Source organism: Caretta caretta, chromosome 18 (genome assembly GCF_965140235.1).
Source record: "Caretta caretta isolate rCarCar2 chromosome 18, rCarCar1.hap1, whole genome shotgun sequence".
Lineage (NCBI taxonomy): Eukaryota > Metazoa > Chordata > Testudines > Cheloniidae > Caretta > Caretta caretta.
Window position 1 is genome coordinate 14,769,284 of NC_134223.1, and position 13,424 is coordinate 14,782,707.

The 13,424-nt window shown below is 52.3% G+C and overlaps 1 protein-coding gene across 2 annotated transcripts; it reads right to left on the minus strand.

Moving 5' to 3' along the window:
* Positions 1-1,704: 1,704 nt before the first annotated feature.
* Positions 1,705-13,066, minus strand: PERM1 (PPARGC1 and ESRR induced regulator, muscle 1). Of its 2 annotated transcripts, XM_048824864.2 has the most exons (4): positions 12,920-13,064; positions 9,843-11,978; positions 6,641-6,757; positions 1,705-5,549 (listed from the first exon to the last, which is right to left on the minus strand). In XM_048824864.2, exons 2-4 carry the CDS (start codon positions 11,974-11,976, stop codon positions 5,470-5,472), a joined length of 2,331 nt encoding a protein of 776 aa, XP_048680821.2. In that variant the 5' UTR covers positions 11,977-11,978; positions 12,920-13,064; the 3' UTR covers positions 1,705-5,469. The 2 variants fall into 2 exon arrangements, with proteins under 2 accessions (XP_048680821.2, XP_074977163.1); XM_075121062.1 differs by lacking the exon at positions 6,641-6,757 and having other exon boundaries at positions 9,843-13,066.
* Between the last annotated feature and the right edge of the window lie 358 nt (positions 13,067-13,424).

The window sequence follows — 13,424 nt, forward strand, 5'->3', positions numbered from 1 at the left end:
ACTAGATACTCTGTTTCCAGCGGAAAGAGCTGTCTGCCACTCCCCCCTCCCCACTTTGATTATTTTTTTTAACCAGTGTAATTTACCAACTCCCCGGAAAGCCTTGGCTAATGAAATAGTTGGATTCCTCCAGCTGACACCCCCATTACCCACCCACCATGCTGTGGTCTCTGTATTCCCACCTGCCACGGAAAATGGGCCGGGCGGTTAATGTGCTCTGGCTGGGTAAACAGTGAAACTGAACATACGCGAATGTCTGAACGCCCCTAGTGCCTGCAGCATTACCGTTTGCTCCAGGGGGACGTGTCTGTACAACTACCCAGGCCTGGACGCTGATGCTGTTGCAGACAGGAGAACCCAGGTAGCCGTGATGAGCAGCGGTTGGCTGTATCCGTCGGAGAAGGAGGGCCTGGATCCCTGACTTGTGCCTCACATTATGGGGACTCATTGCCTCTGGTGCAGACTGTTGTGTGACTTGTCTCCAGCCCAGAGGTTTCCTAGGAGGGGTGTTTCTCTTGTTGTTCTCCTCACCCCGCGTGGAGTAGTGTTTGTTTTTAAAATGATTGTCGTTTAGGGGATGGCTACACTGTGATCTCAGAGCCTGGGGCAGCTCACTCAGGTTCGTGGGGCTCAGGCTGCGGGACGATAAAATGACATTTGGGCTCACCTGGAGCCCAGGCTCTGAGATCCTGTGAGAGGGGAGGCCTACAGTCTGAGCATCTACACTGCAATTTTATACCCCTATAGCCTGATCCCCAGGAGCCCAAGTCAGCTGAGCCAGGCCAGCCGCGGGGCTTGTATTGCAGTGTAGAGGTACCCTATGTGTCACGGAGTGTCCCGCTGATCAGAAGAGTCTTTGGGGCACAATAAACAGAAGCCCCAGTTTGTGTGTCTGTAACACAGACTAAGAGCATGTGGGGTTTTGTCCCCTCCTAGTCATCGGTTCACACTTGCGGTTTGCGAGTCTACTCCTGCTTCCACCGACTAGCTCTGCAGTGCTAAAATCATGAGATTCTCCTGCTTGTGGAAAAGCTCATGGGTTTGAGGCCTGCTGTTGGCCCGAGCCAGACTGGTTATCTCGCTGTACCATATGTTTATTTAGCTCATAATGTTCTGCAGAGACCAGCTTACTTCTGGGTTGGATTTAATTCAAACTAGACCCTATAATTGTGCAGAACTGGACGCCACGTTCTACTGCAGTACTGGAGAGCAACGCCCTGCCAAAAGCACCACAAATGGGCCCGTGGTACTTGATGATGAATTGAGACCAGTGGCTACTCTGAGCCAGAACTATGCAATGGACTTCCTCCCCTTCCCCCCCCCCATTCCCGAAATCCCTTCATTGGCTCTTTGGGAAGCGATAAAACCGGAGCAGGACTGGGAAGAGAACCCCTCCCCCGGGCCCCGATGGCAGTAGGAGTTGGAGGTTGAAGAAGTGCCTCTCTTGATCAAGCCCCAATAGTGAGTGTTTTCCAAGCTGTGCCGGGAGAAGTGATTGTAAAAAACCTTTGTCATTAAGTCATCTACTTTAGCCCTCAATGGCCAGTTCCCTTCAGCACCTCTGTAACAGTGGCAATGCCTTGAAACGTGTGTGCTAGGCGGCTGTATGACTGGTTGATCGTTTGTTAGGCACATACCCATTAAATGGTGTGTGTGAACCACGTGGAAATTTTGCAGGGACGTATAAATAGACAGACCCCAGAATTAAGGTAAATGAAATAGAAAATGTATTGGAAGCTTCCAACACATTATTCAGCCAAAAATGATCTGAGATTTATTTCATATGTACAACTAATATACTTCATCTATATACAGCATGTACCCACCACGGTCTCCTTTTACTGCTAAGAGCTTACTATATAGCTGTACTCTTATCTTTAATAGTGCATGGTTTTAAAGACAGCGCCTCAAATCCCCCCAATAAGTAACATTAACACTCCATTATAGTCCGTATTACCAGGGCATAGCTAAACATCTCTTACTTCATAAGGCAGATTCAGGAACCAGCGCCAAAGGCTTATGAGCATTTTATGGCTTAGTTATTTCCCACAGATGGAAGGGGTGGTCAGGAGTTTGGGGTGGGGGACTGGCTGGACCACGTGCTCCCTGCTGATGCTCTGCAGCCTTTGGGGGCTTGATAACAGCAGGTCACCAGTGATGAGCATGGTAGCTATCCTGAGCTATGTCCCTGCCGTTTGACACCATCTGATATTTGAGAAAGTCTCTGGCGAGAAGCTCAAGGGTGCTGGAACAATGTTTATAGTGGGGGTGCTGAGAGCCATTGAACCAAACTTTAAATCCTGGATATAATGGAAACCACTTCAAGCCAGGGGGTGCGGTAGCACCCCTGCCCCCCTAGTTCCAGCACCTATGTAGAAGGTAGGGCTGGGATGGTGCGAGTGACAAGAGGTCTGTGTGCTTTGATGGCTGGAATTATAGAATCATAGAATATCAGGGTTGGAAGGGACCTCAGGAGGTCATCTAGTCCAACCCCCTGCTCAAAGCAGGACCAATCCCCAATTTTTGCCCCAGATTCCTAAATGGCCCCCTCAAGGATTGAGCTCACAACCCTGGGTTTAGCAGGCCAATGCTCAAACCACTGAGTTATCCTTTCCCCCCCATCATCACAGACGAACAAAAATTGATTAGATCGCCTAGGCCATGCCCAAAAAAGGGAGGGAACGGCACGTTGGGATTGCGGTGCTCTGGCAGAGCTGTCTGGCAGAGCCTCCTACTGTGCCTGTTTGTACTATGCCCCCGATAATTTGCAGCCGAGTAGACAGAAAACGGGTAAAGGATGGGGGTAAGATGGAAGACTGACTGAGTGGTGAAGTTAGCAAAGGCTACCAATCCCAGCCTATCTGGTGAAGGCATCATTGACAAGAGGACTGGGTTTTCTAAGGCAACCCAGGGTTCAGGGTGTGTTATGTCTGTGTCTGAACCACACAGGAGATGAGTCGGCTACATCTCCCTCCGGGGAGACACAGGGCTGTAGCCCAGTGTGCAGCAGTGCAGGCCTGGAGCTGTAGACATTCTGCGTTCATGCCTTTATAGGGATCAAGATGTTAGGCGTTATCCACAATGTAACAACCAACACCAGCAAAAAAAGAAGTCTAAAACAGAATCAAAGTCTAAGTCTCAGGGACAATTTAGCAGCTTGACATTAGCCGCAGTACCTCCTCTGGGGCACAGGAGGGCGCTCTGAGATTAAGGCAGAGGGTCCATTGTGGCACAATTGCAGAGGTGTTATAGGGCGACTAACCCTTAACACAAGACTCTTAAGCTTCACCCCTTTCGGTCCTGGATCTCAGGCACCTTTGTCCTCTCTCCTCCTTCCCTGGATGTTCAGTGCCCCCAGCCCAGCTTACTTTCCGAGGACACTTTTCACACCTGCCCATGGCTCCTCCAGCAGCAAACAGCGCACTTGCTAGCCCTGCTGGGGAAACAAGTCTGTGAACGTTGCCATCTAACGGCATTCCAGTTTGTTGTTGCCATCTTCCAGCCAGGTCTAGGGTTGCCAACCCTCCAGGGTTGTCCTGGACTCTCCAGGAATTAAAGATTCACCTTTAATTAAAAGATTATGTCGCGGGATGAAACCTCCAGGAATACATCCAACCAAAATTGGCAGCCTTAGCGAGGTCTCGTACCCACCAACCAGCCTGTTCTCTCACGTAGTCACATCTTCTCCAAAGCCCCTTTCTGTGCCCCCCAACACTCATTTCAAACCACCCCCCCCCACAACGCCATAAAGTAGAAGTCCCACCGAGGGGCTTAGTACCTGTGATTGCAGTATCTGAATACCATCTGGTCCATAGTCATTTGGTATTTTCCCTTTTGCCAGCCTCTGCATTCCCCATCAAAGTCTTTTAGGTCTCTCCTCATTTGTAATCTCCCCTACCCCAGCCCCTTTATATACTCTGACCTTGAAGCCCTCAATGCATCCAGCCCAGAAGGGTTAAACCGGCCCCTTTCAGGACCCCTCAGTGCTACTGCATAGCCGGTCAGCGGAGTCGTTTATTGAATGATGCCAAGCGGTACCTCCCCCGTAGGAGCAGAGTGCATCCTACCTGCGTGGTCCTCCCCACCCCAGTGCACTGAACCTGAGGCCTCTGGCACAGCAAAGCAGGGCACTGACTCCAGAAATCCTACTGCAGCCTCATTGAAATGCACCATTGGCATAAACACAATGACTCTGAGCACTGACATCCAAGAGGATGAACTCCCTTGACGTGATCCAAGCCATGAAAGTCTGAACTTTGTTAAACAAGCCACAGCCTAGGGTCACCTGGATACATTCCCAGTTTCACTGCTGCTCTACCAATCGGCTAAGCAGCCAGCCTGAAAGCTGCCAATGTGGAGATATTACCTGGGGAGAGTTGATTGTTCCCCAAACCCTCTCCCTTCCTTCCAGAAAGCCTCCCCATTGCTAGCTGAGATCACTGGACACCAGAAGACTGAGGAGTTGCGCCGGTTCCTTTTGCTTTGTGGCTCCCCACTATCAAAAGTCTCCTGTGCCAGCAGCCATCAACTTCCAGCTGACAGGGACAAAATGGATACAATTCCCCTTGGAACACACAACAAGGCATGCAGCTACCTTAGGGTGACCAGATGTCCTGATTTTATAGGGACAGTCCTGATTTTTGGGTCTTTTTCTTATATAGGCTCCTATTACCCCCCACCTCCTGTCCCGATTTTTCACACTTGCTGTCTGGTCACCCTAAGCTACCTAGCTATCCATAGGAGATGGTGTAGCAAAGTGAAACAGCTGAACTTAGAGGAGAGAGAGAAAATCTCTACACTACAGGGACTAGACCAGCATAGGTGCTAGAATTAGAGGCCGGTGGGGTGTTGCAGGACCCCCTGGCTTGAAGTGGTTTCCATTATATCCAGGGTTTAGAGTTTGGTTCAATGGCTCTCAGCACCCCCACTATACAAAGTGTTCCAGCTCCCCTGTATACCAGCATAGCTATGTCAGCATAACCCTGTAGTGTAGACAGTCTACACTGACAGAACTCTACCTCCCCGAATGATGGCAGCTATGTTGACTGAAGCATTCTTCTGTTGAGCTGTTGCTACACTGGGGCTAGTCTGGCATAGCTACGTCGGTCAGGCGTGTGGATTTTTCACTCCCCGCCCTGCCCCGATCGCCGTCGCTATGTTGACCGAGGCAGAGACAGAGAGCAGAATTGAACCAGCATGCACTGGGCCTAATTCTACCCCGTGCAACAAAATGCAAATAATGCCTATAACAAACAGATTACATGTCAGATTTCATTGCAAAGGTGCTGCTTTCTCGCACCCTGCTCCTTGCCAGGACTCTGCAGCCTGGATTCCAGAACCATGTCTCCACTGGACCCATTGGCAAACAGTCATTTTATTGCCAAAGGGCAAGGTGCAGTGAGTGTTGTCTCCTGGACTCTTCCTCGCAGGCCCACAGGACGTGTCTCTGGCTGGGCCATGTGGGAGTGTCTAGGTTCCGTGTCGTCCTTCTATGGCCTGCCGTCTGAAGTACCGGATGGCAGAGAGGGTGCCGACGTTTGCCAGTAACACTGGAAAAGACCCCAACACATTTCCAAAATGAAGCTGTAGGATTATTCCAAAGCCCTGGTTTCAGGTCTAGTCTGAGCAAACAGTTTTCTGGAGCAGAGTTTCAGAACACGAGTCTCTGCATATGATTGCCTTTTTGCTGCAGAGCAACCATGGGTTGTTCATGCTGGTGTCTCTCCTTGTCACAGCTAATGAACAATTTCTCTGCACAAGTATGGCACTTTTCATCTCCGGATTGCAAAGCCCATTGCAAAAATGAATGAATTTAGCCTCACAAACCCCCTTTAACGTAGATAATATCATCACACCCACTTCCCAGATGGGGAAACTGAGGAACAGAACAGCGCGGTGACTCATCCAATGGACACAGGTGTTATGTTGGCCCCACTGCACGGGGTGAATTTCAACCCTAGTGAGTTAGTGGCAGAGGTTGGCATGGAACCCCAGGACTCCTGATTTCTCACCCTCTGCTCTAACCACCTGGCGGAAACGTTCCCAGCTAATTAACCCTTTGGGGTCTTGTGTCCAGTTCCACCTCTCTGTGCCAGCAGACCATAGCAGCGTCCATCCCTTCCAACGCCAGATTTCCCTGGGAGCTCGGCATGCCTAGGCTAGCTTGGGAGGCAGATGTTTCCCCATGCATGCTTTGTCACCTTAGGGAACACTGAAGAGGTTAAGCAATAAGACATGATAGGATGTGGTGATATTATCATTGTCCGGATACAGGACAGGATTAATCAGAACTAAAGGAATTCTCCTCCTGCTTCAAACTATAATTAAAGTCAGCCGCAGCTACGCTGGAGTAAAAGCAGTGAGAGATAGGAATCAGGCCCTTCCTGGGTGAGAGAGAACGCTAGAAGCAGTTGGGGACGGACAGAACATTTCAGAAAGCAGGAAAAGGCCCTTCTACAGTGGAGAGAGATTCTGCTCCAACCTGTCCGCTCTGCCTAGCGTGAGGATGTAACCTGTCGGTTAACCTTCCGACATTATCTAAAGTTAAACCCCCCCCACCACCCCCTGCAAATCCCCCATGCATCTCCCCCTCCCCTTTATGGAAAGCACTTCTCCTCTCCCGCACGGTCATCCTACATACCAGTCTTCCATGCATCCGGAGCCTGCAGATCGGATGTCTTCACGGCCCAGGAGGCAAAGGCAACAAAGACGAGGCACATGTCCTCCTGCGTGAGAGCTAGGGGAAGGTGGGGCCTTTCTGCGGGAAGAACAACCTGAAGCTAAGGGTCAAACGGTACTAATCATACTCCTGTTACATTGGTCATTTCAGCCGTAAGTCTTTCTGGTGTATTTAAGCCTTACAGTCATTGTCTTTTTCACCAAGCCCCTGCTAAGTTTTTCAAAAGGAAGAGAGAAAGAATCTTTTTGCAATGTTGTACAGCGTTCCTCTCCCTATGGGGTCGGCCACAATCCCCTTCTTCTTATAATTTTTGGAGAACATGGGTCCATTTCTGGAAGACACGTCCCCCTAATCTTTTCATTCTACCCAGTTTTAAATAGTTCACCCGGTTTTCAGACTTTGTGGCCAAGCAGAAGCTTAAGAGTTTGAAAGTAGCTTTTAATTTATGTAGAGAAGTGACGTGCCACTGTGCTAACTGGGAACCTAGCAGGCCTATCTAGCTAAGTTATCTAGCTCCATTTACCGGGGGATATGAGCATCTCAAAGTCTTTAATGGATTTATCCTCACAACACCTCTCTGAGTTTAGGAAGTGTCATTATACCCATTTTACAGCCGGGGAACTAAGGCACAGGGAGACTAAGTGTATGTCTACACCACACACTAAGCCCAGGCTCTGATGCCAGTGGGAACCTATGGCCCCCTTCTCTCCACACACATCAGTCTGACTTGGTTCAGGGAGCGCACAGGATGCTGCTCTCAGCATCCTACCGCTGTGACTCAGGCCTGTTGTGTTGCAGGGTGAACACAGCTCAGGGTACACACCTGAGTCAGAAGGTCTGTGTAGTGCGGTATGGATGCGTTAGTGTCACTGTGAGACCTGGCTCCAGCAAGTGCAAATGCAATTTTACACTGCAGTGTTGGCTTAGAAACACTGAGTCTGGGTCCCAAGGCCCTGGGTTGACAATGCAGTGTAGACATACCTTAAGTGACTTGCCCAAGGTCACACAAGAAGTCTGTGGCAGAGCAGGGGATTGAACCCAGGTCTCCTGAGTTGCACGCTAGAACCCTAACCACCAGGCAAGCTTTCCTCTTGGGAAGAGGGTGGTCCAGCAGCACCACCTGTGTGGGGAGTCAGGGGAGACCTGGCTGTGCTGGGTGACCCACAATGCGGTGGTTTCCCGATCTGTACAATGGGGTTAATGAGAAGTACCCATCCTTGTAAAGTGCTTTGAGATCCATGGATGAAAAGCAACATGGAAGAGAACTAAGCATGATTATTAGTTCTATGAGAAGCCTCCGCTCCCCCTGCACTCCATCATGGCCATTCGGAGTCTCGGGGCTGCTCTCCAGGGCTTATGGCAGACACCGCTTGGGATCTCTTACTCTGTTGGCTTCCCCATGTTAGCAACCTTCGAGGCATGTTGCAAGAGGGTTGGTTTGTTTGCTTGTTTGATCAGGTTTTTAATTAAAGCCAGTTTTATTAATTAGTTACCACCAAGGCAAAGGGTCTTTTCTCCGGGCAGATAAAGAGCAGAGCTTTGCTGAGTCACCCATGGGGAGGGCTCAAGACGTATTTGTTTGTTTTTAATATTAACGGGGAGGCACCATGGCTTTAAGCACAGTGTAAACTTTTAAATAAATACGGTGGCTGTCCTAATGGGTCAGATTTCCTCTCCTCCAATTCCCAGCCTCTCTCTAAAGCCTCTCTCGCCTACTCACAGTCATAAGCAACGCCTGAGTAACCTTTAGCGGCTCCAGCGGGTGCTTATTAAATTAGCCCTGGGTCTAATGTTCTCCTCGTCTGTTTCTGCACGGCTAAGTGTGGGAAGGTCCCAGTTTGCCTTTCTCTCCTGCCAACATTGCCGAGCCGGTGTGCCTGGGCTGTGACAGGCACAATCATCACGCTATCTTGGTATAGACAGCTTTCCTGACCATTGACCCCTCAAACAGAAATCCAGCCTCAAGCTTCCCCAATTTACCGTCGCGTATTGGCACGCAGCAAAGGCAGATTCTGCACTCTGTTGGGCCCTGTCCACAGTTGGGTTGAAACACACTTGTTGCTAGCAGAGTTCTAGCTTGGTTTCCCTGACTAGTGTGGAGAAGGACAGATCAGTTGTCACCAGTCTTTACACATAGTCTTCCTTCCTGTTCTTAGTGTGCGAGCAAGTTTTTAGTCCTGGAAAAAATGCTTGTGGTGGTGTTAGTTCGGGTTGCATACAGTTTTGTGTACAGGGAGCCAGGAGAGTTTGCTTTTCTCTCTGCTCTGGGCTCTGACTAGAGTCAGTTCTGGAGGGATGGTTGCCCCCAGGGAGCTGGGCACTGGTGGTGGGCTGACGGGATTGCCTGCATACTGTTTGTGACCACCTCTGCTCCAGGACTGGTGGATGTGCATTAAAAAAGCAAGTTACACACAGCATATCCCCAGACTCCATGTCACTGAGTTCTCCCTCCCTGGAAAGCTGACTTGCAAGATGCTAACAACTGCTATTGCTCAGCAGAGGAATGCGCTAGTGGTGGGAGAACGGGCAACAGTTTGGGATCAGCTCCCAAACAGCCCTGCCAAAGTCCAAGGCTGATTGGGCAGTGAGGGAACATGGTTAATGCATGACTTGGGTCTCACTATGCATGACCAAGCTATGGCTTAACCATGCCGAGGGATTCCTGGGTTGCAGGCGTATCCGCCAGCACGTTTGACAATGGGACCACAGGCTAATGAAGGGGATGGAACCGTGCGATTAGCATGATTCACAGAACAAAGAACAAGAGGGACAGTGGCACTATCTCTGGGCAGCAGCATCAGGAACTTCAGTGTGTTGGTGCCAAGGTGTGGAGGGCTGGTTCTGGGCACTGGAGAAACTAGTGTAGCTTGTAGCATTGGGGAATTCAGTGCCGTGCTGGGAGCTACAGGCAAACAGAAAACCCAGCGCTGGGTCTGGGCTGTAGCCCCAGAGCAGCGTAGAGGCTGCAGACGGGGTTTGGGGCAGAGGCACTGGGTAGTTCAGGGCCTGGGGAATCCAGCAGTGGTTCTGGGCTGTAGCCCTGAGGACACTATGGCTTCAGTTTCCTATGTAATCAGCGAGCCTGTTTCTAAAAGGGAGCACCACGTTTTTAAACACTGGGGCAGCGAGAAGGGACCAGCCAGGGCCAGGAACAAACGTTTACCTGCTCGTGCAGGGGCCATTCCTAAATCCTCTGGCTTCAGCTGGATTCTCCCATGAGGTGTCAGCTGGAGAAGGGGGAGCCTCTTTATGGAACCTCGTGGTACCGGGACCCCGCGGTTGTGGGGATTGTGTCTGACCAGGTGCATTGGCTTTTGCAGGAGGGATTTCAAAGCCACCATGGCTTTTCTTGCCTCCAAGGCAGGCATGCTCAGGAAGATCGCCCTCCAGCTCTTTCTGCCTCTTACTCCATCCATAAAGAAATGTTCATAAACCTCGGGGATGGAGATAACACCGCTGGGCTCTCCGGCTGGGCTTGACCCCAGGTCCTCCTGGCTTTCGCCCGGTGATGAAGTTTGCTCCAAGCTGCTGATCCTGACTGGCTCCACAAAGGTGTCTTTGTGGCTTCCTCCCCCACTTCCTTCAGGTTCGTTAAAGAAATATTCGTACATCTCAGGCCCGTACATTTCAGGCACCTCCTGCTCCTTCTCGCAGGGAGACATGGGTGTTTTCTCCACCCCACCCAGGGTTTTCATCTCCCCCTCCTGCTCTTGGGCGTCACAGAAAAAACAGTCATCCATCTCCAGCGAGGTCAGGGTGGTTCCGGCCCCCTCCTGAGTGTCCTCAGCTGCTGAATGATGATGAAACATCCCTCCTAGGAGCCCAGATCTCTGCCTTCCCTGGGCTCCATCTTCAGCATCCCCTCCAAATGCCACCGTGCTTCCAAAACGCAGGGGTTTCCCAGTGGTGCTTTCGCACTCCTCTCTCTGTGACGGAGGGGGTTTGCTGCTCTGATTCAACGACATGTTCTCATGGGTCCCTAAATCAGTTGCTTGCTTTGGCCTTGCACGACTGGTCTTCATTTCCCCTGGGAAGGGCTGCACTGCAGGGCCTTTCACCCCCTTGCTCCTGGGAGCGCTGACGGCCTGACCCCCTAGTGCCAACCCTCGCCCCTCATCCCCCAGCATGCTGCAGGGGGCATGAGCTTCATCCTCACCCTCCGGCCCCCCAAGAGCTGGGTTGGCCACACTTCCCTCCCCTTTGCTCTCTCGCAGTAGAGCAGAGGGGGTTAAAAACCCCATCGCTGGAGTCGAGCATTCCAGAGCCACAGCCCCGTGCGCCGGTGTCCCCGCGGCTGCGGGCGTTCCCTGGTGCTCATGGCTCTCTCCCCGGGGTACAGGCCCTCTGGGCTGCATGACATCCGGAGAGTCGTCAGGGGAGCCCAGGGCAGTCAAGGCTGGACCTAGACCCAAACGCTCCCCTGGATTCTTCCCAGCAGGCCGGCTCTCCCCTGGTATTCTGCAACACGTTGGCTGCAGGGGCTCTGCAGATGGATTCTGGGAAATGTCACTGTTTGGGTCTGGCAGCCCAGGCTCTAAGCAGAGAGACCAGTTTGCCTTTTCCTCCACTGGCCTCTCCATCCCCCCTGAAGCAGCCAGCGCTGGGGAGCTCACATCCGCTGCATGAACTGGCCTTTCAGACTCTGTCTTCTCTGGACTGCCTTGTAGATGCTCCCCTGGTAATTCCCCTTTCTGTGGAGCTCCTTCTGGCAGGTAACCATGGGGTACTACGGCCAGACCTGCTCCTCCCTGTATGGCAAATGGGGAGGCCACTGCATGTTCTGTGGCCTGGCCCACTTCCTTGCGGGGGCTGTCCTGGGCCTGGAGAGGCTTCTCCGTGGCATGGCTAGCTGGGTTGGCAGAGCTGGCCCCTGAGAAACAAGGCAGCTGCCTGTCCTGGGCACTGGGCATCAGTGGAGTCTGCTGGGGGGATCTGGGCGTGTCGCTCTCATGCAGAAACCTGCTGCCAGAGCCCTGATCCATTTGGTCCTCGCTGCCCGACAGACCCTCATCCGGGGCCAGGTGCCCAGGCATAGGCCGGGGCGGGGAGGTCTCTCCGGGGACCCAATGTGGAGGGAGGTGTCCTGGGCCAGGAGCTGGCGTGCTGCCTGCGCTCTCTGTGATCAGCCTGGCTGGGCGGGGGCTGCCGGCCTCGCCGTCCCCTTGCTCAAGGTCACTGAAGCCCGGCTCGTCCGCCGTGGCCAGGGCAGCCGGGATTAAGTTGCATTCTTCAGAAGCCGAGTAAAACTCTGCCCAGTCCCTGTCATTCAGCTGGATGCTGTACTGGAAATTCTCCATCTCTGCAGTGGCAAAGCAAGGGGGGGATCAGTGAGGACAAGGTCCCTGGGGAGGGGCACCCAGGTACCCACCGAGATGAGGCCACCGTGCCACTCGAGCCTTTTATCTTCAATTAACCCTTTCCCCTCTGGTTCCTTCACTGCCATCCCCATTCTCTTGAGGTTGAAACCAATGGGATGCGAGGACAGATCTTGGCCTATCCATCAGCCTGGCAGGGGCCTCCTCCCCGAAGGCACCTTTGTACATGCAGGAGCATGACAGGGGGCATCACTCCTAGACACATCTAATACCTATGGCAGCCAGGCAGCAGTTAAATAGTGGAGACGATCCTCGGCTTTAACATGCGTAAGCCTTAGCACCTTCTGTGGTGAGCTAGGATCAAATGATCTTAAATGCCATGTAGCTCCAGTTTGGGATTTTCGAATCTCGTCTGCATTAGCATAAGGGGGCACCCTGGGGAGTTCATAGAGCAACTGCCAGAAGCCAGAGGGGCACAGACGAATTTCTGTGCATCTAGGATGTGGCGGATTCTTACACTGTCTGGCCCATTGCTGAGTGGATCTCAGTGGATCTAAAGTCCTTTCAGGTGCAGACTCCTCTGTGGATTGCACCTGCTCTTTCAATGCACGCCTTTCGCCACACGTTTTATCCCTTCTTTATAAGTTGCCTGGACCTCCTTGACCAAGATCCTTGGCTGGGGTAACAGCTCCATTGACTTCAGTTTACACCAGCTGAGGATTTGGCCTCTTGCGTCTCCCCAGAGGCATGACGAGGGGCAACCATGCCACATAAACTCATTCAAGCAGCGGAGGGTTTGCAAAGCCACAGCTGCCTGGGCCCATTTCCTGGGGACAGCTTTTCCCCCGAAGCGGTGGGGAAGCGAGCCGGGTGTCAGAGAGCAGCGAGATACAGCCAGCGTGCAGAGCATGCGAACGCGTCCTACCTGGGGAACAATTTAAGCTGGGGATGGAGCCAGGTACAGAGTGGTGCAGCGAAATCCTCCCAGCGCGACATGGTGCTGTACCCTTGACGGGGACATTGAGGGCCAGACTTCAGAGCGGCTCCATTCACAGGCCAAAAATAGCCCCCAACCTGTCATGTGAAACGCTATATGTGCCAAGGGCTCTCAGAGGGCTGTTCCATAAATAACTGCCTGCGGAGAGGCTCTGGCCTTGCCAGCCAATGGGTTTCCTTCTTGTAAACACAACAGGGTCCCTTGGCCACCCACAGACACATGGGGCCCTTCCACTCTCAGGGTTGGAGTTACACCCATGTAAGTGTAGGCAGCGCAGGGCACAGGTGCTGGGCACGGGGCACAGAACTCACACAAAGAAGCCAGAGGGCAAGGATGCTCCTAGTCTGGTTTGGATGGCAGATGGACACATCCCATGACAATGACTGAGGCGAATGGCTTCGTAAGTTAGAGGCAGTGAGCTGAGGTTGATTCT